This window comes from Sinocyclocheilus anshuiensis, unplaced genomic scaffold (assembly GCF_001515605.1).
Source record: "Sinocyclocheilus anshuiensis isolate Anshui unplaced genomic scaffold, SAMN03320099.WGS_v1.1 scaffold218, whole genome shotgun sequence".
Classification (NCBI taxonomy): domain Eukaryota; kingdom Metazoa; phylum Chordata; class Actinopteri; order Cypriniformes; family Cyprinidae; genus Sinocyclocheilus; species Sinocyclocheilus anshuiensis.
In genome coordinates this window covers 696560-718119 of record NW_015547665.1, presented here as the reverse complement: position 1 = coordinate 718119, position 21560 = coordinate 696560, and the positions used below count along the sequence as shown (strand labels likewise).

The following is a 21560-nucleotide window of genomic DNA, read 5'->3' as shown; positions in this document are numbered from 1 at the left end:
TTCACAAAGTGCTTCACATGTATGGAATAGGAACAGCATTCATTGTCTTTGGGGTGTGTGAGTATCAGCTTGATGTGTGGGTGTGGGGGTCTAGGACTCCACCAGTTAGCATATGTACATGTTTATGATGGTGTTTTATCAGTTTTGAAATCCATATTGTTTCTCTCATCAGCAGAATACTGAAACATCCCTTATAAGGATGTTTCAAACAGAAAGAGAAAGAGGAAGAGAGATAGACAACTTAAAGTCTTACACCCACAGCACATTGTGACATTTCTGAGAGGAAGTCGCAGGAGCCTGTATCAGAAAGGAAATATAAAGTAAGCCAAGCTTCATTTAGGCTACTCTCAGAAAATAAGTCTAGTGCATGAACTGTGTGGTAAGCTTGTAAAGGGTGATTGTTCAGTCATTTATTAGTTTAAGCAGCTGTTTTGACATATGGGCATGTTTATTGTGATGGCGGGTACCAACATACACAAACAGCAACCAGAAATTAAACATTTTCTTCCATAAAGCCATATACAGAGTTCAAACATGCCCAATATAAAGGAAATTAAATGACCTTTGTGCTGTGTCTTGTTTACAGAGACACTATGTTCGGGGCCCCTTTAAGAGATATTCAGCCAATCTCCTTATAAGGCAATCTCTGGATGAGTCACAAATAATGTATGGCAGGACTAATCGAACAGGCGAAATTATTTGAAACAAACAGTAAGGATAGGTAATTTTATTACCTTATAGCCATATATATTACAGAGTAAAGATTATTTTAATAATTTGACATGACTGGGACGCAGTAACACTACCTTGCGATTCAGTGTAGAATGCTGTTCTACGTAGGTTGTGGCTTTTTACTTTTAATACATTTTACATAGCGACTGAATAGTTCAAATACATTTAATTAAGCCTTTAATCAGGTTGCAGAAATGTCAGGGCATAGAACACTGGAAGCCTACGACATACTGCCCTTGATTTAATACAATTTTTTAATTATTATAGATTGTTTGTTTTTAATGCCATTGCACTATAAATGACTATAGTGTAGCAGCTTAACGTTATATGGGAGACATCATTATTGCAAAACAGAGGAGACACTCCTTATAAGGCAATCTCTGGATGAGTCACATGGTATAGTACTTTGGAACGCCAAGGCAAAGTCACATGACTCTTTACAGCGGAAATTAGAAAGAGTGATTGAGACTCTGCTTTTCTTTCTCCTGTCATTGCATTTATTAAGTAGGATTCTAATTATTTGTAAAGCAATATTGTCTCTTTACTGAATATAACATAGGAGACTAGAAATACACAATAAGATTGCATCCAAAAAACACTATAAGTGGCCTACTGACTGTCTCCACCCATCAGACCTAAAGTAGCTACCCTATATGGAAACACTGACAGGTAACACACACTCATGCAAAGATCTGATGAGATCTACTGGTGGATGCTGCTCTGTCTAAGCAATGGGAACAGGTAGACTCCTAATATGGAAATATAACCAAAAATGACTAAGGTTGACAGAAAGGAACTAAGCATGATTGGTCTTGTGAGTAAGGTATACGACATATGCCATGATGTAACCCCAATGTTTGTTTTCCACAGGTACAGACCTTTCCCATGTGTTTTCCGTGTATGGCAATGGGTCAGTCCTGCTTAATCTAAGAGCAGTTCAAAGCTCAGTGCTTTGCATTTAGTTGAGATATGTGGTAGAAGCCAACATTATGTTGCCTAATTAGGCTACTACTACTGTAACAACAAGGCAGGGAACTCTCATAAAATGCAACACAATTTATACTCCAAATAAGTTCTCTGATTGTACATACTAAATAGGAAAAGAAGGTGGTCGCTCAAGTGGCTATCATTTCAGGAATGTATATGTGTCAGAACATGCAATAAACTCAGAAACATTTAAAAAAAGATTCAGTTTCACTTTTCACGTGGCTGCAAACATGAATGCAATCATGTCAAGTTATTCTCCATTTTAGCACTTGAAAAAATTAATGACTTTAATGAAAATTAAAAATTAAATGATTAAAAAAAAAAAAACAATAAGATGCAATGGAAGTAGGTTTAATTTCTAGGTATGTCATGTATACTGATTTTTAGCAGAACAGCATTTTATTTATATAATTTATATAATAACCTAATACAAAATAATTGATTATTATTTTTATTAGCCTAATTAAAAGTAATTGATTATTATTTTTATCTTAATATTTAATATAAAATGTTTTTAATATATTTAGAATTATATAATTATTTTAATTTTTCTTTCAACACTGTTCTTTTGAGGTATTCTATTCATCAAAGAATCCTGAAAAAATGTATCACTGTTTCCACGAAAATATAAGGAGCACAAATGTTTTCAATAATAATAAGAGATGTTTCTTGAGCACCAATTCAGCATATTAGAATGATTTCTGAAGCATCATGCGACACGGAAGAATGGAGTAATGGAAAAGTTATTTTAAATTGTAATAATATTTCACAGTATTACTGTTTTTACTGTATTTTTGATCAAATAAATGCAGACTTCAACTAAAATCTCACCAACCCAAACTTTACAAATCAATAAAATTATGCAATTTAAATAACTACTGATCATATATTACAGGGGCAAAACCGCAAAGAGTTGAATTTCAACAAACACAATATCATCAGCAGAGAGAGCTGTTGAGTCTGAGTAACACTCATAGATCATGCAAGATTTTATGCAAGGATATGTAATACTTTCATGACAGAATGGGTTTGGTTTCAAGTGTTCAAGATGCCTTGACTTTTTGGAATACCTGGTTTATCATGGGCACAAATCCCCAACAGACAACATCAGGAAGGAGCAGTCCAGATGTTGCCATGCTTTTGACTTTCATTCTTTGAGGTACTTGAACAAAGTAGATGCAACATATGTCGTGTGAGCTAATGTTTACAAAAACATAGGCCAACAAAAAAGTATTAACCTCAAAGTGAGAAATATGGCACATTGTACATCAACATTTCAGATGATATCTTCTGCTACTTATTTTTGAGTTAATTGGGTAGAAAAAAACTAAATCTAGCTTCCAGCATTAGGATGTTATTTTCACTTAATGGTTTCATTAGTTGGGTTTGACAGATGAACCTCATTAAATCCAGAGATTTTGCACATTTTGCATGGTTTACGCTACTTCATAGCACAGTGATTATGGGTGTATCTCCATCAATGCCGATGTTGAACTGACAGAACAGTCTGGAAGCAGGTCAACAATGTGTAACCCTGGCCTTCAGTTCATTAAGACAGTAAATTAAGCTTGTTTAATTAGCTCCTTCTATGTATATGAATGCAACCTAAACATAGCTGTTTTTATGTTAAAAAAATATAGGTTAATAAGTGTTAATTATCAGTGTAAATATGGTAACATTTAATTGTCACAGAGGTGCTTTTTCTTGATCAATCAAGAGTGTTTGTGCCACACAATTATAGCGGTTGTTTGTATAGATTTGCAAATTTTACATTTCATGTTGAGTCTATTTGTAACTAGAATTTTAAATCTGAGTACATCTACATTTGTCTGTATAAAAATAACTGATGTGAATAATAAATGATCCCTAATGCAATCAATAATTATACCTCTTGATTACCCACTATGTGTGCATGTGCAGAAAAGAAAGGGAGAGAATATGATTGGAGAGATTTAATTTCCATCAAACAGTCAGCAGAGCATAAAGACCCCAATCAATATCCTGTCCTTTACAAGAGGAAGAGGAAAGCTGCTGTTTGCCCTGAAAATAACCTGAGCAAGTTCCTGCTTCCTTCATCATTTGCTTATTTCAGCTGTGCAGATGATATACAGTATATATATATATATATATATACACATACAGTTGTGGTCAAAATTTTACATACACTTAGAAGTATCTGCAAAAAAAAAAGTGATATTTAGGCAAAATAAGATAGATTTCCATTTATATTTAGGATTTGGATTTAACATTTACATTTAACATTTAAATTTAGATTTAACATTTAAATGTAACATTCAGAATTATTTGTATATTTAACATTTAGGTTTAACATTTAGATTTAAATAGAAGATTTTGATTTAGATCAAACATTTAGATTTAGCTTTGGTCTTTTATTTTGATATAGTAATAAAAATGCATACATTTTATTTAGGTAAATCTTGAAAAATGTATTTGTTCTGGTAGTTAAATCTGACAGAATTTTACCAGTTTTTCTTACACATTTTATTTTACCAATGGCGCCCCATAGTTCATATGCGGGGATTATTTTTTACACCAGAGTCACACCCCAGTCTTTCTGAGAATGACCTATAGGATTTACTGACTACAAAGAGTTAGAACTTTGGTTTAACGTCACATTTGAACAACGGTGCCTTTATCTTCACTTTAGTGGACAAAAGTAGTAGTAAATTTGTAGTAATTTGTAGACTTTGTAGTAAATGGTTTACTCCTCATATTAAAATACTTTATTCACAAATGTAAAGTTCAGATGATATACAGTATATATATATATATATACACATACAGTTGTGGTCAAAATTTTACATACACTTAGAAGTATCTGCAAAAAAAAAAGTGATATTTAGGCAAAATAAGAAAAATGTACACATCTTCATTCTGTTCAAAAGTTTACACCCCTGGCTCTTAATGCATCATGTTTCCTTCTAGCATTAGTGAGCAGTGAACAGAATTTTTTTTCATTTAGTACTGCCCTACAGAAGATACTTACATGTTTCCCAAAAGACAAAATAAGTTAAATTTACCCGGATTTTCATATCATGGGCACAAATCCCCAACAGACAACATCAGGAAGGAGCAGTCCAGATGTTGCCATGCTTTTGACTTTCATTCTTTGAGGTACTTGAACAAAGTAGATGCAACATATGTCGTGTGAGCTAATGTTTACAAAAACATAGGCCAACAAAAAAGTATTAACCTCAAAGTGAGAAATATGGCACATTGTACATCAACATTTCAGATGATATCTTCTGCTACTTATTTTTGAGTTAATTGGGTAGAAAAAAACTAAATCTAGCTTCCAGCATTAGGATGTTATTTTCACTTAATGGTTTCATTAGTTGGGTTTGACAGATGAACCTCATTAAATCCAGAGATTTTGCACATTTTGCATGGTTTACGCTACTTCATAGCACAGTGATTATGGGTGTATCTCCATCAATGCCGATGTTGAACTGACAGAACAGTCTGGAAGCAGGTCAACAATGTGTAACCCTGGCCTTCAGTTCATTAAGACAGTAAATTAAGCTTGTTTAATTAGCTCCTTCTATGTATATGAATGCAACCTAAACATAGCTGTTTTTATGTTAAAAAAATATAGGTTAATAAGTGTTAATTATCAGTGTAAATATGGTAACATTTAATTGTCACAGAGGTGCTTTTTCTTGATCAATCAAGAGTGTTTGTGCCACACAATTATAGCGGTTGTTTGTATAGATTTGCAAATTTTACATTTCATGTTGAGTCTATTTGTAACTAGAATTTTAAATCTGAGTACATCTACATTTGTCTGTATAAAAATAACTGATGTGAATAATAAATGATCCCTAATGCAATCAATAATTATACCTCTTGATTACCCACTATGTGTGCATGTGCAGAAAAGAAAGGGAGAGAATATGATTGGAGAGATTTAATTTCCATCAAACAGTCAGCAGAGCATAAAGACCCCAATCAATATCCTGTCCTTTACAAGAGGAAGAGGAAAGCTGCTGTTTGCCCTGAAAATAACCTGAGCAAGTTCCTGCTTCCTTCATCATTTGCTTATTTCAGCTGTGCAGATGATATACAGTATATATATATATATATATATACACATACAGTTGTGGTCAAAATTTTACATACACTTAGAAGTATCTGCAAAAAAAAAAGTGATATTTAGGCAAAATAAGAAAAATGTACACATCTTCATTCTGTTCAAAAGTTTACACCCCTGGCTCTTAATGCATCATGTTTCCTTCTAGCATTAGTGAGCAGTGAACAGAATTTTTTTTCATTTAGTACTGCCCTACAGAAGATACTTACATGTTTCCCAAAAGACAAAATAAGTTAAATTTACCCGGATTTTCAAATTCAAAAAGTTTTCACCTCCAGGCTCTTAATGCATTGTGTTTCTTTTTGGAGCATCAGTGAGCGTTTGAACTTGCATGTAAGTCCCTCAGTTGTCCTCAGTGTGAAAAGATGGATCTCAAAATCATACAGTCACTGTTGGAAAGGGTACAAATACGTAAAAGATGTTGGAAAACCAAAGAATTTGTGGGACCTGAAGGATTTTTCTGAAGAACGGCGGGCAGTTTAACTGTTCAGGACAAACAAGGGACTCATGAACAACTATCACAAAACAAAACAAGAACAGCTGTGGATCATCCAGGTAACCACACACAGTATTAAGAATCATATGTAAACTTTTGAACAGGGTCATTTTTATAAATTCAATTATAAATTCAATTCTTATTCAGGTCAGAACTAAAAAAAAATGACATGCATTTTGTATGATCCCTCTTATTTTGGAAAAATAACTAACATTTTGCAGATACTGCTAAGATAAGTGACACTTTCATTCAGTCCATGTACCATGTCAGTGCTTCATTAGAATTAAGTAGATAAAGACGATTTGCAAATCTTTTGTAAATGTACATCAGTGGGAATGGGGGTTGATGTCAAGCACATTTACTCAAAGACTATAAACCCCTGTTAGAATAGTCCTGAAAAATGTAGAACATCTATTTTGTTCTGTTATGATGCTTGAAATGCAAAAAAAAAAAAAAAAAAATCTTCACTTTAGTAGGGCATTACACAGAGCACATGATGAGCGCCCCCTTCTGGCACTCCTCCTGCTGCAACCTTAGCTTTCCTAGAAAGTTTCTCATCCAGATACTGACCAAGCGCAAGCCCTCAGTGGGAATTATATTTATTTATTTTTTAAGCATACTTGCAGATATTAATTGAATAAAAATTCACTAAGTTTACTTAATGAGTACACTTAAATACACTTAAAAAGTGCACTTTGTAATAATGTTAAATCATTACGTTGTTATAATATTTTGTCATGCTTTACACTGATTTAAGCACATAAACACAAATTATTTGAATATATCTGTGGTGTGTTATTTGATATAACATTTCAATTTAATATATATCAAATGTACTACATTGCAACTTCATCATTACAAATGCGTATATTTCAATTTATCACAAATGCTTGTAACCATTCGACTGTACACTTTAACCATGTGTCAAAGACAATAAAATTGTAGCCTACTTAAGTCCTATAAGTGGGTCAAAAAAAAAAAGCTCCTAGGTTCAACTAGTTACATTTAATATAAATGTAAGCTATAATAGATTTTCATTCTAATGTACATAACATGCATTATAAGGGTCCGAAGATTACATTATGTTCTCACTTTCTTTTACTATTCCTTCCATAATGACACATAAAGATGTACTTCTTTTCACAAGGGAAGGCACTTTTAATTTAGGATCGCTCTACTCTTCCCATAGCAACAGCAACGAGATGACGTGGGAAGGTAGCTGTTCAAACTCTTTGCATTTTACTAGGGTAAATCAAGTGGTGCAAACGGCTAACAATATCTATGATGCTTCTGAGTGTGGAATGAAATAGCAAGACATCTAAAAAGTTCACATACAGCCTACATATCAGCATCACGCACACACTCTCTCTCTCTCCGTTCTCTCTCACGCGCCATCGTTCATCACTCGTCACACCCACTCCTCGGAACCGCTGCCCACTAATTCTCACCGAACCGTAACACCCAAACAGCTCTAGCATGTCTTCGGAAGGATTAGGCGAGACTTTGGTGATTCGGTTCGGGCTGATAAATGCCAATAACAAATATCTGACAGCGGAGATGTTTGGTTTTAAAATCAACGCCTCCGCGAGCTCCATGAAGAAGAAGCAGGTGTGGACCCTGGAGCAGTCCGGAGACCACGGAGACTCCAATGCCGTGTTCATCAAAAGCCACCTGGGTCGCTACCTCGCCACCGATAAGGACGGCAACGTGACCGCGGACAGCGAGCAGCCCAGCCCGGATTGTCGGTTCCTCGTTATCGCCCACGACGACGGCCGGTGGTCCCTGCAGTCCGAGCCCCATTCGCGCTACCTGGGCGGGACAGAGGACCGGATTGCGTGCTTTGCGCAAAGCATTTCGCCTGCGGAGAAATGGAACGTGCACCTGGCCGTCCATCCTCAGGTGAACGTGTACAGCATCGCGCGTAAACGGTATGCGCACCTGTGCACCGAGAGTAACGAGCTCGCCGTGGACCGCGACGTGCCGTGGGGTGTGGACTCGCTGCTCACGCTCGTGTACCTGGAACACCGGTATCATCTGCAGACCGCCGACAACCGCTTCCTCACATGCAGCAGTGCCCTGACAGCCAAACCAGACACGGGCACTGGTTTCACGCTGGAATTTCGTGCGGGGAAGGTGGCTTTCCGGGACGCCACTGGCAAATACATCGCGCCCACGGGCCCTACCGGGACCATGAAGTCTGGCAAGAGCGCGCGCGTCGGCAAAGATGAGCTGTTTGTCCTCGAGCAAAGTCACGGGCAAGTGGTGCTTACCGCCAGCAACGAGAGAAACATCTCCATGCGCCAGGGTGAGATGTGACTGCAGCATGCTGATTAAAGGAGTAGTTCACTTCCAGAATGAAAATTCTGTCATCATTTACTCACCCTCCACTTGCTCCAAACCCGTACGAGTTTCTTTCTTCAGTTGAACACAAACGAAGATATTTTGAAAAATGTTGGTATCCAAACAGTTGATGAGCACCATTGACCTCCATAGTAGGAAAAAAAAAATACTATGGAAGCCAATTGTGGTCATCAACTGTTCGGATACCAACATTTTTCAAAATATCTTCGTTTGTGGTCAACAGAAGAAAGAAACTCATACAGGTTTGGAACAAGTGGAGGGTGAGTAAATGATGACAGAATTTTCATTCTGGACGTGAACTACTCCTTTAATAAATTATACTATTTATAAAGGTTATGCACCATATTTGGTCGAATATAGTGAGTTTAAAGGGTTAGCTAACATAAAAATTAAAATTCTGTCATTAATTACTCACTCTCATGTCTTTCCAAACCCGTAAGACCTACGTTCATCATTGGAACACAAATTAAGATATTTTGGATGAAATATGAGAGCTTTAGACAGCAACGTAACTACCACGTTCAAGGCCCAGAAAGAGAGTAAGGACATTGATAAAATAGTCCATGTGACATCAGTGGTTCAACCATAATATTATGAAGCTACGAGAATACTTTTTGTGCGCAAAGAAAACAAAAATAACGACTTTATTCAGCACTTTCTTCTTCTCTTTAAGTAAAATGGGCCACTTTTGGTTTTGGTAAATCATGTAGAGTTTAGTAGTAAATGTGTCTGCACATTTTCTAGCCTGCTTTCTTACTGTTCATTGTGAAATAATGCATGCAGGGTGTTCAACTTAAAGGGATAGTTCACCCAAAAATGAAAATTACCCTATGATTTACTCACCCTCAAGCCATTCTAGGTGTATATGGCATTCTTCTTTCAGGCGAATACAATCGGAGTTATATTAAATAATGTCCAGGCTAATCCATGCTTTATAATGGGAGTGGATGGTATAGCTCAAAATTCGAAGTCCCAAAATTGCACCCATCCATTATAAAAGAAGTCCACAGGGGGGTTAATAAAAGCCTTCTGAAGCGACGCGATGCGTTTGTGTAAGAAAAATATCCATATTTACAACTTTATAAACCTTAATCTCTAGCTTCCGCTAACTGTCGTATGTGCGTTCACGAGAGAGTGGCATCCAGCGGATGACGTAGGCGTAGCATAAGCTCCAGTGAGAATATGCTAGTCTCGCGAGAAACAAGCTTTGTTTACAGCAAAGGAAAACCAGTGTCCTCTTGGCTTATATCGAAATTCTCTGACATTTTTCTTTACAAATCCTCGTTTTGTACTACTATTTCGTGACCGGTGTTTTGTTTTGCTTACGTTTTGCCTACGTCCTACGTCATCCGCTGGACGCCACTCTCTCGTGAACGTGCATACTACAGTTAGCGGAAGCTAGAGATTAAGATTTATAAAGTTGTAAATATGGATATTTTTCTTTATTAACTTTATTAACCCCCCCGGAGCGTTGTGGACTTCTTTTATAATGGATGGGTGCAATTTTCTGGACATTATTTAATATAACTCTGATTGTATTCGTCTGAAAGAAGAATGTCATATACACCTAGGATGGCTTGAGGGTGAGTAAATCATGGGGTAATTTTCATTTTTGGGTGAACTAGTAAAGAGAATACTTTTCTACTTGTTTTGAGGGTCTGCTATTCTGTCACGGGTGTAGCCTACAGTATAAAGAGCATGACGAAGGAGTAGAGTCCAAGAAAGTCATATTAATAAATCCACATGGAGAACAGAACAACCACATGGGCACAAAACAATAGCAGAACAGGAACTGAGGAAAAAACAGGGCATAAATACACGGGGAACATAATGAAGATGAAAACAGAACATGTGGAGCTAATTATAAACTAAGGGAACGAACTAGGGAACTAATGCAGGGAAACAGAAATACAGACAAAACTAAACCAAAATGGAACAGAACAGAACCTAGGCCAATTTGGCTCTGAGTTTTTGCCTTACACCCATCACTGTAAAAATGTTTTGTCAGGTAACCTAAACTATTCTTCATATGATAACAATTAATAGGTTTTATACAAGTCTATGTATCTATTGTTGATTAACTTCAGTCTGATTGAATTACTTTATTTTAGGGGTTGATTTATCAGCCAATCAGGATGAGGAGTCTGATCAGGAGGTGTTTCAAATGGAGATGGACAGGGAGACAAAGGGCTGTGCCTTCCGATCTTGCAATGGGAAGTACTGGAGTCTGACCCCAAGTGGAGCGATCCAATGCTCTGCCTCCACTAAGTAAGAACAATTGAATATACTTAACTAAGTGCAGAAAATGTCACATAGACACAATAGGCACAAGGAAGAAAAGTAGATTAGCCAGTTTGTGTCTGAAAGGATTATTTGCTGAGTGAACCAAATGGCAAAAGGAATTAATAAATGCAACAGGGAATGCAAATATAACAGCTTGTCTTGGGCAGACATTTGTTTGCATGGTCATGTGTTTACTCAAGTTGTTAGACAATTATATATGTGAACCTGGACCACAAAACCAGTCATAAGGGTCAATTTTTCGAAACTGAGATTTATACATCATATGATAAAAAGCTGAATAAATAAGCTTTCCATTGATGTATGGTTTGTTAGGATAGGACAATATTTGACCGAGATACAACTATTTGAAAATCTGGAATCTGAGGGTGCAAAAAAATCAAAATATTGAGAAAATCGCCTTTAAAGTTGTCAAAATGAAGTTCTTAGCAATGCATATTACTAATAAAAAATTAAGTTTTAATATATTTACAGTAGGAAATTTACAAAATATCTTCATGGAACATGATCTTTACTTAATATCCTAATGATTTTTGGCATAAAACTAAAATCAATAATTTTGACCCATACAATGTTTTTTTGGCTATTGCTACAAATATACCCCAGTGACTTAAGACTGGTTTTGTGGTCCAGGGTCACATATATAGATAATATAAAGACACAAGCTCAATTGTGCTCAATAAGACCAGAAATGTACATTATTAAATTAGATTCTTTTTCATGTTGATTTTTAAGAAACTGACTATTTATCCCAGATCACCCAGTTGTTTCTTTGACCTTGAGTGGAAAGGGTCAAAAGTCGCACTGAAGGCCAGTAATGGTAAATACCTGGCAGCCAAGAAGAACGGACAGCTAGCAGCTGCTGTGGACTCTGCAGGTTTGTGTCTGAATGGCATTATACAATTTTTATCATGCATGTGTAAATCAATAGCACCATACATATTATTCACAGCTAATAGAATAGAATACAATAGAATAGAATATACTTTAATTCCCATTTCTGGGAAATTCATCTTGGACAACCATGACATGGCCTGTTCACAACATTAAACTCACATAGCACAGTACATAACATACAATAGATATAATAGGTTATGTACAGCATGTTTAGCCGGCGTTGTTTTGTTTAACAGGTGAGCAAGAGGAGTTTGTGTTGAAACTCATCAACAGGCCATTGATAGTGCTGCGTGGGGAACACGGTTTCATTGGTTGCCGCAAAGAAGGAACCGGAACACTTGATTCCAACCGCTCATCCTATGATGTCTTCCAGTTAGAGTACAACAACAACGCCTACAGCCTCAGAGGTCAGTGATGACTCATGAAGATTTACTGACAGTTAGTAGGATTTTTATTTAGGGCCATATTATATCTTTTTAATCCCCCCCCCTTCATTTTTCTGGAGTCCATTTTTTTCAGCTTTAATTTTTTTTCTGGATTTAATATTAATGCGTAAGTTTGGTATTCAAAAAGCATTTCTAAATATCTGAAATCATGAAACTTATACAATTTAACAACAATTTATTAAAAGTTTAACAAAAATACAATTTTTATGTCCCTACGTAATCTATTTTATGTTTTTACAAATTCTGTTTTGTTATGTCATTGAGACATGTACAAAATTCCTTTTTTTCTGTTTTAATTTTTTCTTTTTTAAGTTGTGATTTTTCTGGATTTCATTTTAATGTTTAAATTAAATTTTAGTACTCAACAAAGCATGTATAAATAAATTAATCTTTATTTAACAACAATTTATTTAAAGATTTATTAAAAGAAATTCAATTTTTAGGGCCAAATAAATCTGTTTTGTTTTTTTTCCAAATTCTGTGATTTCTGTTTTCATTTTTCTTGATTTCGTTTTAATAGTTTAAAATAATTTTAATAATTTTATAATCAAAACGCTTGTCTAATCAGTTGAATTTTTTCAATGCAATAATTTAATAAATTTTTTTGTTTTTTACAATAATAGATAGGGCTCTAAGAAATGTTTTTTTTTCCCTGAAAGTTGTTTGTTGCTTACTATGACTGTAATTTCTCTTGTCAGACTCAGTGGGGAAGTATTGGACTGTGGAGGCAGACGGCTCTGTGATCAGCAGTAGCAGCACACCTGTCTATTTCCACTTTGAGTTCTGTGATTATAATAAAGTGGCCATTAAGACAAAGGAGGGCAAGTATCTTAAGGGAGACCATGCTGGGGTGCTCAAAGTCAGCGGTCAGAGGATTGCTGAGGCGACATTGTGGGAATACTGAGAAACATTCATGAATCCACACACACACAAACATGTGTGTTCTGTAAACCTATACATAAGCATAACACATTCTCTACAGCATAAGCACAAGATGATAACACAATCTATATCACATAATATACTAAAATATCTCATAATCTAATGGATCAAGACACAAAAACAAATTTGAATGTAAAAGTATAAACAAATGCACAAAATTTCACAATGCAGTTATCACAAAGCACAAATGATCTTAAACTTAAAAACGTATTAAATTAAATGAATAGTTCAGCTAAAAATATGAATTCTGTCAATTCAAAAAAATCTGAAACCTGTATGACTTTCTGTCTTCTGTGGAGCATAAAAGGCAATATTTTGAAGAACATTGGGGGCAAACAACACTTTCGATTTTAGTTGAATGGACAAAAAACACTTGGACATTTTTAATCTTAGAAATGTTTAAAATATCTTCTTTTGTGTTCTATAGAAGAAAAAAAAAGTCAAACAGGTTTGGAATGCCAGAGTAAATGATGACAGAATTTTCATCTTTGGGTGAATTATCCCTTGAAGAGAAGCACAAATTGATGGTATACTGAAAAAAAGTATTAAAAAAAGACAAAAAGATTATTGTCACACAAACTGTTAATGTTCTTGGCTCAATCTCAATGATTAAGATAACGGTAACACTTCACAATAATATTTCATTTGTTAACTACATTAGTTAACATGAACAACACTTCTACAGTATTTATTAATCTTAGTTAATGTTTCAATATGTACTAATACATTTTTAAATCAAAAGTTGAATTTGTTAACATTATTTAATGCACTGTGAACTAACATTAACAAACTAACACTAACAACACCACTAATAGCTAACTACACTAAATGTTGTAAAAAATATATATTGCTCACTGTTAGTTTATGTTAGTTAATACATTATCTAATATTAATATAACCTTAATGTGAAGTGTTACCTAGATAACTGATTAATGGGGTGAAATCATGTAAAAATACATTGCGCAGTTTAATGCACATCATGTAGGCTCATTCAAGTCACTGTCATCGCCTCTCAGATGCTTACATGGCCTTATTTCGCTCTGTATAATAGCTGTTTCTAGGAAATTCAGAATCTAAATGTGCTATTACATAATGGTCAATAATTTGCTTATGCAAAATGGGCATACAGCCGTGTCTCATAAGCTGAGCCTTCAGCAATAGGGTTTGTTCCTGCTCCCAGAAACATTTTTAGAGTGAACTGGCTTCTGTAATGAGGCCAGGTTTTAAATAGCTGCACCGTGGCTCAGAGAATACTGGAGAAATATCCTTGTTCACATCAGAGACATTCAGATTTCCTTACACACACATACACAGGCACACAAAATGAGTCAAAAGAAAATCATTTGTTTGTCAAATTGATACTTGTGGTATTTGTGGCCATTTTACAGTGGTTACATGACTTGTATTCGGCGTTGTTCTGACTACAGGAACAACAGTGTTTTTTTTATGTAGCTCTAGCTTATTGTTGATAACATGTTGATTTGCACTTTTTCGGCTAAAGCTTTTTCATGTGAATGTGTTGAAAGAAAAATACGAAGTGTTTGTGCCTTCCTTAGTGGGATAAGATCTCCTAAGGTGTGAAAATGCATTTTTGTTTTTACTTCATTTTTATTCTCATTATGTGCCATTTGCAACTGAACATGACAATGAAATAAATAGAAAATGTTGGAAAGTAAATACTTAAAGAGTGTGCAAATGTGAGTAGATTTGGTTTCTCTTTCTTTGTTTTTCTCCATTTTTATGTGCCTCTTTTCCTTATAACTATTTTCCTCTGAATTCTCTCCACCTCGACCTTGGAGGGTTTCCAAAAATGTTTGCGCTGACAGTGGGGCTCTGAATGAAACTCAAGAATACTGCACTACACACACAGACACTCTCTCATACACACATAAGGATTTACTAATCTCTTAACAGATGTGAATATTCTATGTGGCAATAACAAAGAAATGTCTGCAGCTGCTGTCTGTGGGTTATTGAGACAGCAACAAATGGAGGACAAATTATATGACACGTTTCACTTAAATCTGTTATAGATAAACAAAGAGAGATTAGATGAGAATGCATTTTCCCTAATATGAAAATATCCAGTAAACAAATGCCTTGCATGGTTTATGTGTGTGTGTGAGCTCAATGTATAGCTATATGCTCCATTTAAAAAAACAAAAACAAAAAAAACAATAACGATTTTTAGTAAATCGTTACTATGTTAAAAGATAATATTCAAACTACGTCCAAACATACAGTAGTGTGTGTAATTAATATGAGGGCAGCGGAGGACATGGAGAAACATGCAGAATGTAAGCAGGTCATGACTCAGAACGGTGCTGCCGCCTAGTGGTTAAATTACTTCTTACAGGAAAACATCTTAAAGGGGTCATATGATGCGATTTCAAGTTTTCCTTTCTCTTAGGAGTGTTACAAGCTCTTGGTGCATAAAGATCTGTAAAGTTGCAAAGACTAAAGTCTAAAATCCAAAGAGATATTCTTTATAAAAGTTAAGAGTCAGCCACGCCTACCTAAAACGGCTGGTTCTAACACGCCCCCACATATCTACGTCACTATGTGGAAATATTAGCATAATGCCGCCCAAATGTGCACGCAAAGAAAGAAGGTGTGGTTTCAGGAACGCAGTAGTGTTGATGCAGCCATGTCAGGGAGACGCTGTGTGATTCAGTGCGAAAGCAAAAGCACTTTATTTGGCCTTCCGGAAGTAGATGCAATTAGGAATCATTGGTTAAGATTTATTTACAACAGAACAGCACAACCCAGATGTTTGAATTTGTGCAACGCATTTTATGGACGACAGTTTTTTTTAACCTAGAAGAGTACAAGGCTGGCTGTGCACAAAGGCTATTTCTAAAAAAAAAAGGTAAATTCCGACTTTTCTATGACAATCTGGCACTTCTGAATCAGCGACTGTAAGTATGTTTTGTTATTAGTTTAAGTATTTGCTATTGTCACATCAAAGGAGAGTGAACTGCCTGTCAGAAACAGCACGTCAGCTGTCTTAACCGTGGCTTGTGTACTGCATCATCACTGTTTTGTGCACTTTAGTTTTTATTGTCACCTGTTCTAAGGACCTTGAACTTTGCATTTCGTTTGGTGTGCAGATATTTTGCCTTGGCTTTTTGTATTTTTCTTCTATAAAATATAAATATAAATATATGTAAAATGAATTATTTAAATGAAATTGAATTTAAAATATAATTAACTTTTTTTGTTAAATACAACAAAATCTTTGACCCTATAATTTTGTAGTATGTGCCTTCCATGTTCACAAAGAATTGAGAACTTTATTTTCATTTCATATTTTGATATTTACATGTCACAAAGGCTTCATTCTAGTTACTATAAATTTGAATCAACAATCCAATTGTACAAATACAGTGATTTCGCTAAATAAATTAGTTAACTAATTAACAATTAGTTAACTTTTCGTGAATCGTTTTATCTAATAATTTAGCAGAAAAGCATACATAATACATTTTAAATACAGATATGTTGCAACATGGCCTTTTTTACTCCAGAGAGTATTTGAAGAGTTCAGATGCAAAAGCCTCTACGTGCCATCTGAAATTTTCTTCTAAAATGAGCATTTTTATCAGGCTCCTATATTTATGTTCAGTTATTTCACTTTAACTGCATAGAAAAGCATCTTTACATTGCCATTATAGTAAAAATACTGAACCTACACATAGAAGCCTTATAAAAATGCTCATTTTAGATGAAAATTTCAGACGGCACTTAGAGGCTTTTGCATCTGAACTCTTCATTTCATATTTCCAAAAAGGTATCAGTGTCATTCCCAGAAAGCCGAGATGAATTATTAAATTAAAATATTATAATTTACAAGTGTAAATACACATACAGAAATGGATCTGGTGTACAAAAATAAAGATGTTATGAAATTACACTGTGTATGAGCGAATCTGTTATGAAGAACGTGCATTATTTCCAGCGGTTGATTCTGCGTAACTGTATGTATGCAAACGTAATACACACCAGTATAATGCCCAGAAGAGCCACCTGGTTCTGCCAGAAGCCCCACACACTGTAGTCGATCCCCTGAGATTGCAGATACATCTATCCTTTTAGCCTGACCATAAGAATGAGATCAAATACAAGATGTAAAAATCAAGACCTGGTTGTTAAGGTTTCAATTTTACCTGGTAAGTTAAAATGTAATTGAACAAAAGCTAAAAAAAAATACATAATATCAATATTGTGTTTGTGATATTCACTACCATTCTAATGTTTGGGGTCAGTAAAATGGTTTAATATCTATGTCTCTTATGCTCACCAAGACTGCATAATTTGATTAAAAATACAGTAAAACAGTAATATTGTAAAAAATTATTACTACTTAAAATACCCATTTTCTATTTCAATATATTTTAAAATGTAATTTATTCCTGGGATAACAAAGCTGAATTTTCAGCATCATTACTCTTCAGTGTCTCATGATCCTTCAGAAGTCATTCTAATATGCTGATTTGCTGCTCAAGAAACATTTCTTATTATAATCAGTTTTGAAAGCAGTTGTGCTGTTTCAAAAATTCAAAAGACCAGAAAGTATTAATTGTTTTTTTTTTTTTTTTTTTAAATTGTTGTTTTTTTTTTTTTTTTTTTTAAACATCAAATCTTACTGACCCCAAGCTTTTGAACGGTAGTGTATATGTCTGTCATGACGTGCAAAAGGCAGAATTATAAAACTGTGAACTGTCATTACACTTCATCTTCATTCAGTGTGAGCAACTTACGTAGCATTGCCACTGTAGAAGACCTGCCCCTTCATTTCATTTATAGTCACAGCCTACAAAAGAACAACACATAATTACTAATCGGCACTGCTTAAAAAGCACGTGTTGCACTTTTTGCATTTAAAAATTATTTTCTCTACTCCTTGTCCTTACATCTAGTCCATATTTGAAGATACTGGCCCACTTGAGCCATGACAACCAGCTGAGCATGGAGTTGAGATTCACCAGGAACCCTCCAAATACCTCCAACAAAGAGACAAAGAAAGAGCGAATAAGAAAGAGAGAATGACAAAGAACAAGAACATACTGTACGTGCAAGTGTATGTTTGAATTCTGACCATCATGAAGACAAAAGGCAAGGCACTGAGGACGTTGGCCATGGCGAATGAGCTCACGCTGGCACTGACCAGAAATGCCAAGCTGACTCCTGCCAGACTGACCATAGACATGGTCAATGCAAAGCACAGGAAGGCCGTGAATGCTGGATTCAATCCTGTTCAGAAATATATACATTTGCTGTGCATATTCATGCTTTGTTTAGTATATAATACATGCTACTGATAGTTTGAATGATGTGCCACATGTTTAACATACTCAAAGTATTATGTGACATAGAGTGTGTGCTAACCCATCATATAGTAAGAAATGCAGGAGAAGATGAATATCGGCGCAATGCGATTTGGTAACAGATCCACGAACACCTTGGACAGGAAATACACAGATGTACGGTAATATCCCCCAGAGTTCTCATGCCTAAAAAACACACATAAAAACACACTTACATGTTTTTGTAAAATAATTTTTTACAAAAACACACTGTCTGTGATGCCGTCTCCTGGCACGGCGAGACAAAACCAATAAAACCCATTACAAACGAGGCATTTATTGCAACCAGTGGGGACATAATTACTGATTATAATGACTTATACTGTGTTTTCACGCGTTGCGTATCGCGCCGCGTAAACATAAAACCATGTCTGCATTTGTGATCGGAGAAACGACAAACAACAAGCACTACTCGCGTTTGAATCATCAGTGGCAAATTCAGAAGCGCCAGACTGTCCTTGCAAAGTAGGAACTGCCCCACTTTATAGAACAGCCTTTGAGCACAGACCCATTGTATGCTACTCTGCAGGTTCAGGAAACAGTCTTCCATAAAATGCCTCACACAGCATCACACACGGCGGGCTAGATTGAGGAACGGCCGGCGGGCTAGAGAACGGCGCTGCACCAAGAGCTTGTAACACTCCAAAGAGAAAGGAAAAATTGAAATCGCATCATATGACCCCTTTAAATGAAAATTAGAAATGCTGTTTTGACAACTAACTGAAGTAAAATAAGTGTAAGTACTACAATTACTAAAATGAAAACTGAACAAAATGTAAACTGAAAATAAAAAAAATAAAAGCAAATTCAAAATATTAATAAATACTATAAAATTATATAAATAATACTAAAATAACACAGAGATAAACACAATTATAAACATAATTGCTAATACTCACACAAAGATTGCTCTTTCATTAATAAAGAGTTCAACTGCTGATAGGTTGCCAAACACCATGTTGATGATGAGAAAGAAGAACGCTCCAATTCTGCACAAACACACACACACACGCACACGTACACACACACGCACACACACACACACACACACACACTTGTGGTTTACGGGGACTCTCCATAGGCGTAATGGTTTTTATACTGTACAAACTGTATTTTCTATTGCCCTACACCAACCCTACACCTAAACCTACCCCTCACAGGAAACTGCTGGCAATTTTTGAATTTCATAAAACACCGTTTTGTATGTTTTTTAAGCCTTTTGTTTTACGGGGACACAGGAAGTGTCCTCATAAACCATGTTTACGTTGTAGTCCCCATGTCATTATACACATTTGTGTCCTCATAAACCATATATACCTGTACACACACACACACACACAGGTCAAGTTAATCTACTGGTTAACCATTTACCTGAAAACGACAAAAAAACTTTTTCTCATGAAACAAACCTGGTAGAAAAACGAGGTGACATAGGATGGCGCCTTGCTCTTGGCTTCTGAAGAGGGATCTGATGGTCCAGTGATACATTTCAGCTCCTCTTTGGCAGCAGCACAGTTGTGAGACTCCCTGTAAAGCTCAGCCAATGACTTCTCTAAAGAAATAGAAAGAAACTTTTGATCCACTGAAGTATATGACTGAACAACACCACAAAACATTTATTACTGTATAAAAGTCATTTTGTTTATATGTGCACATATTTGCATGCCAGTGTAGCTGTTGGCATTGCAGAAGAGGTCTCCCCATTTGTTATGTCCAGAAAGAAATCTGCAGGATTGTTGAAAGCCTCACAAATATAACCTAAACAAAAGAGGAGAAAAATAATAACAATAAATATAATAATATCTAAAAATGTGACTGATAAATATTATTTTTCTATTATGTAGAAAGTCACTAACTGAATTCTGTGGAATATTGTAGTATTTTGTGTTAACGTACAAGCAAAAAGCCTATTAGAACATTTATTATTATTATAATTATTATTATGTCAAAAGATAACCTTGTTTTTTTCCTTTCATTGATATTTATTTGACCAGCATATCCAATATTATATGTCTTACCCAGACTCTGGAAGTAGTCCATGGCTTTGCCAGCAGGGCCAGCATAAATGGTTTCTCTTTTATGGAGCAGTGTCAGGTGATCAAAGAGCCTGAAGATTGAATAACGTGGCTGGTGGATAGAAAAAATGATAGTTCTACCACCCCGTGACAACCTGAAAGACCAGATCAGAGAAAGAAAACGGTTGAAGAGATAAGATAAAATAATGTGAACATGAAGATTTCACATTCTTCTGGTTATCAAACAGCAGAGATTATGTAGGTACTATAGCTGAGGTACATAATAAGCTGGGTGATGGAGAGTTATTAAAATAGACACAAGTTTGTACCTGTGCAAGAGAGCAATGATGCTGTTAGCTGTATTGGAGTCGAGGCCAGTGGTTGGCTCATCCAGGAACAGAAGAGTAGGAGATGTAATGAGCTCCATACCAATGCTACAGCGCTTTCTTTCTCCTCCTGATACACCTCTTATAAACTCTGTACCAATCTTGAAGAAAGACATATCTATTTAACACATTTATATTGGTTCTGTAAACCAATTTTAAAAAAACGAATTAATTGCACTTTTTCTGTAATTATTCACAATTAATCACACCTAACATGAAAATTTGTAATCATAAGTATATTTTCACACTGAATTTCCAAATTAATACTGAAGAAGGTATATTTTAAATATTTGTATAATTGAATTTTTTTACTAAATACTATGAATGAAATCAAGCATCACAGATACCAGTGCTGACACTGGTGCCTCTGTTAAATGGATTTTTAAAATAAATTTCTGAGGATATAATGAGTAAATATAGCTATTTGTCATTTGAGTAAATATAGCACATCATTTTTAAAGGTGGGGTAAGCGATTTCTGGTAGCCAATGTGGACATTTGAAATCACCAAAACAAACACG

General features: G+C 35.3%; 1 protein-coding gene and 1 pseudogene across 1 annotated transcript; one reads left to right on the top strand and one right to left on the bottom strand.

The window, feature by feature from the left end:
• Positions 1–7684: 7684 nt before the first annotated feature.
• On the top strand, positions 7685–13506 carry LOC107702511 (fascin-like). Its single transcript, XM_016504852.1, has 5 exons — positions 7685–8631; positions 10799–10955; positions 11744–11865; positions 12122–12292; positions 13030–13506. Exons 1-5 carry the CDS (start codon positions 7803–7805, stop codon positions 13233–13235), a joined length of 1485 nt encoding a protein of 494 aa, XP_016360338.1. The 5' UTR covers positions 7685–7802; the 3' UTR covers positions 13236–13506.
• Positions 13507–17221: 3715 nt separating this feature from the next.
• LOC107702497 (ATP-binding cassette sub-family G member 2-like) overlaps positions 17222–21560 on the bottom strand; it is an 8473-nt pseudogene continuing 4134 nt past the window's right edge.

Excerpts from the sequence above, each read along its gene's own strand:
- LOC107702511 (XM_016504852.1), top strand. The coding sequence starts at position 7,803 with ATGTCTTCGGAAGGATTAGGCGAGACTTTGGTGATTCGGTTCGGGCTG. Across the intron at positions 11,866-12,121 it reads AGCTGCTGTGGACTCTGCAG|GTGAGCAAGAGGAGTTTGTG; the intron begins GTTTGTGTCTGA and ends TTTGTTTAACAG. Across the intron at positions 12,293-13,029 it reads CAACGCCTACAGCCTCAGAG|ACTCAGTGGGGAAGTATTGG; the intron begins GTCAGTGATGAC and ends TTCTCTTGTCAG.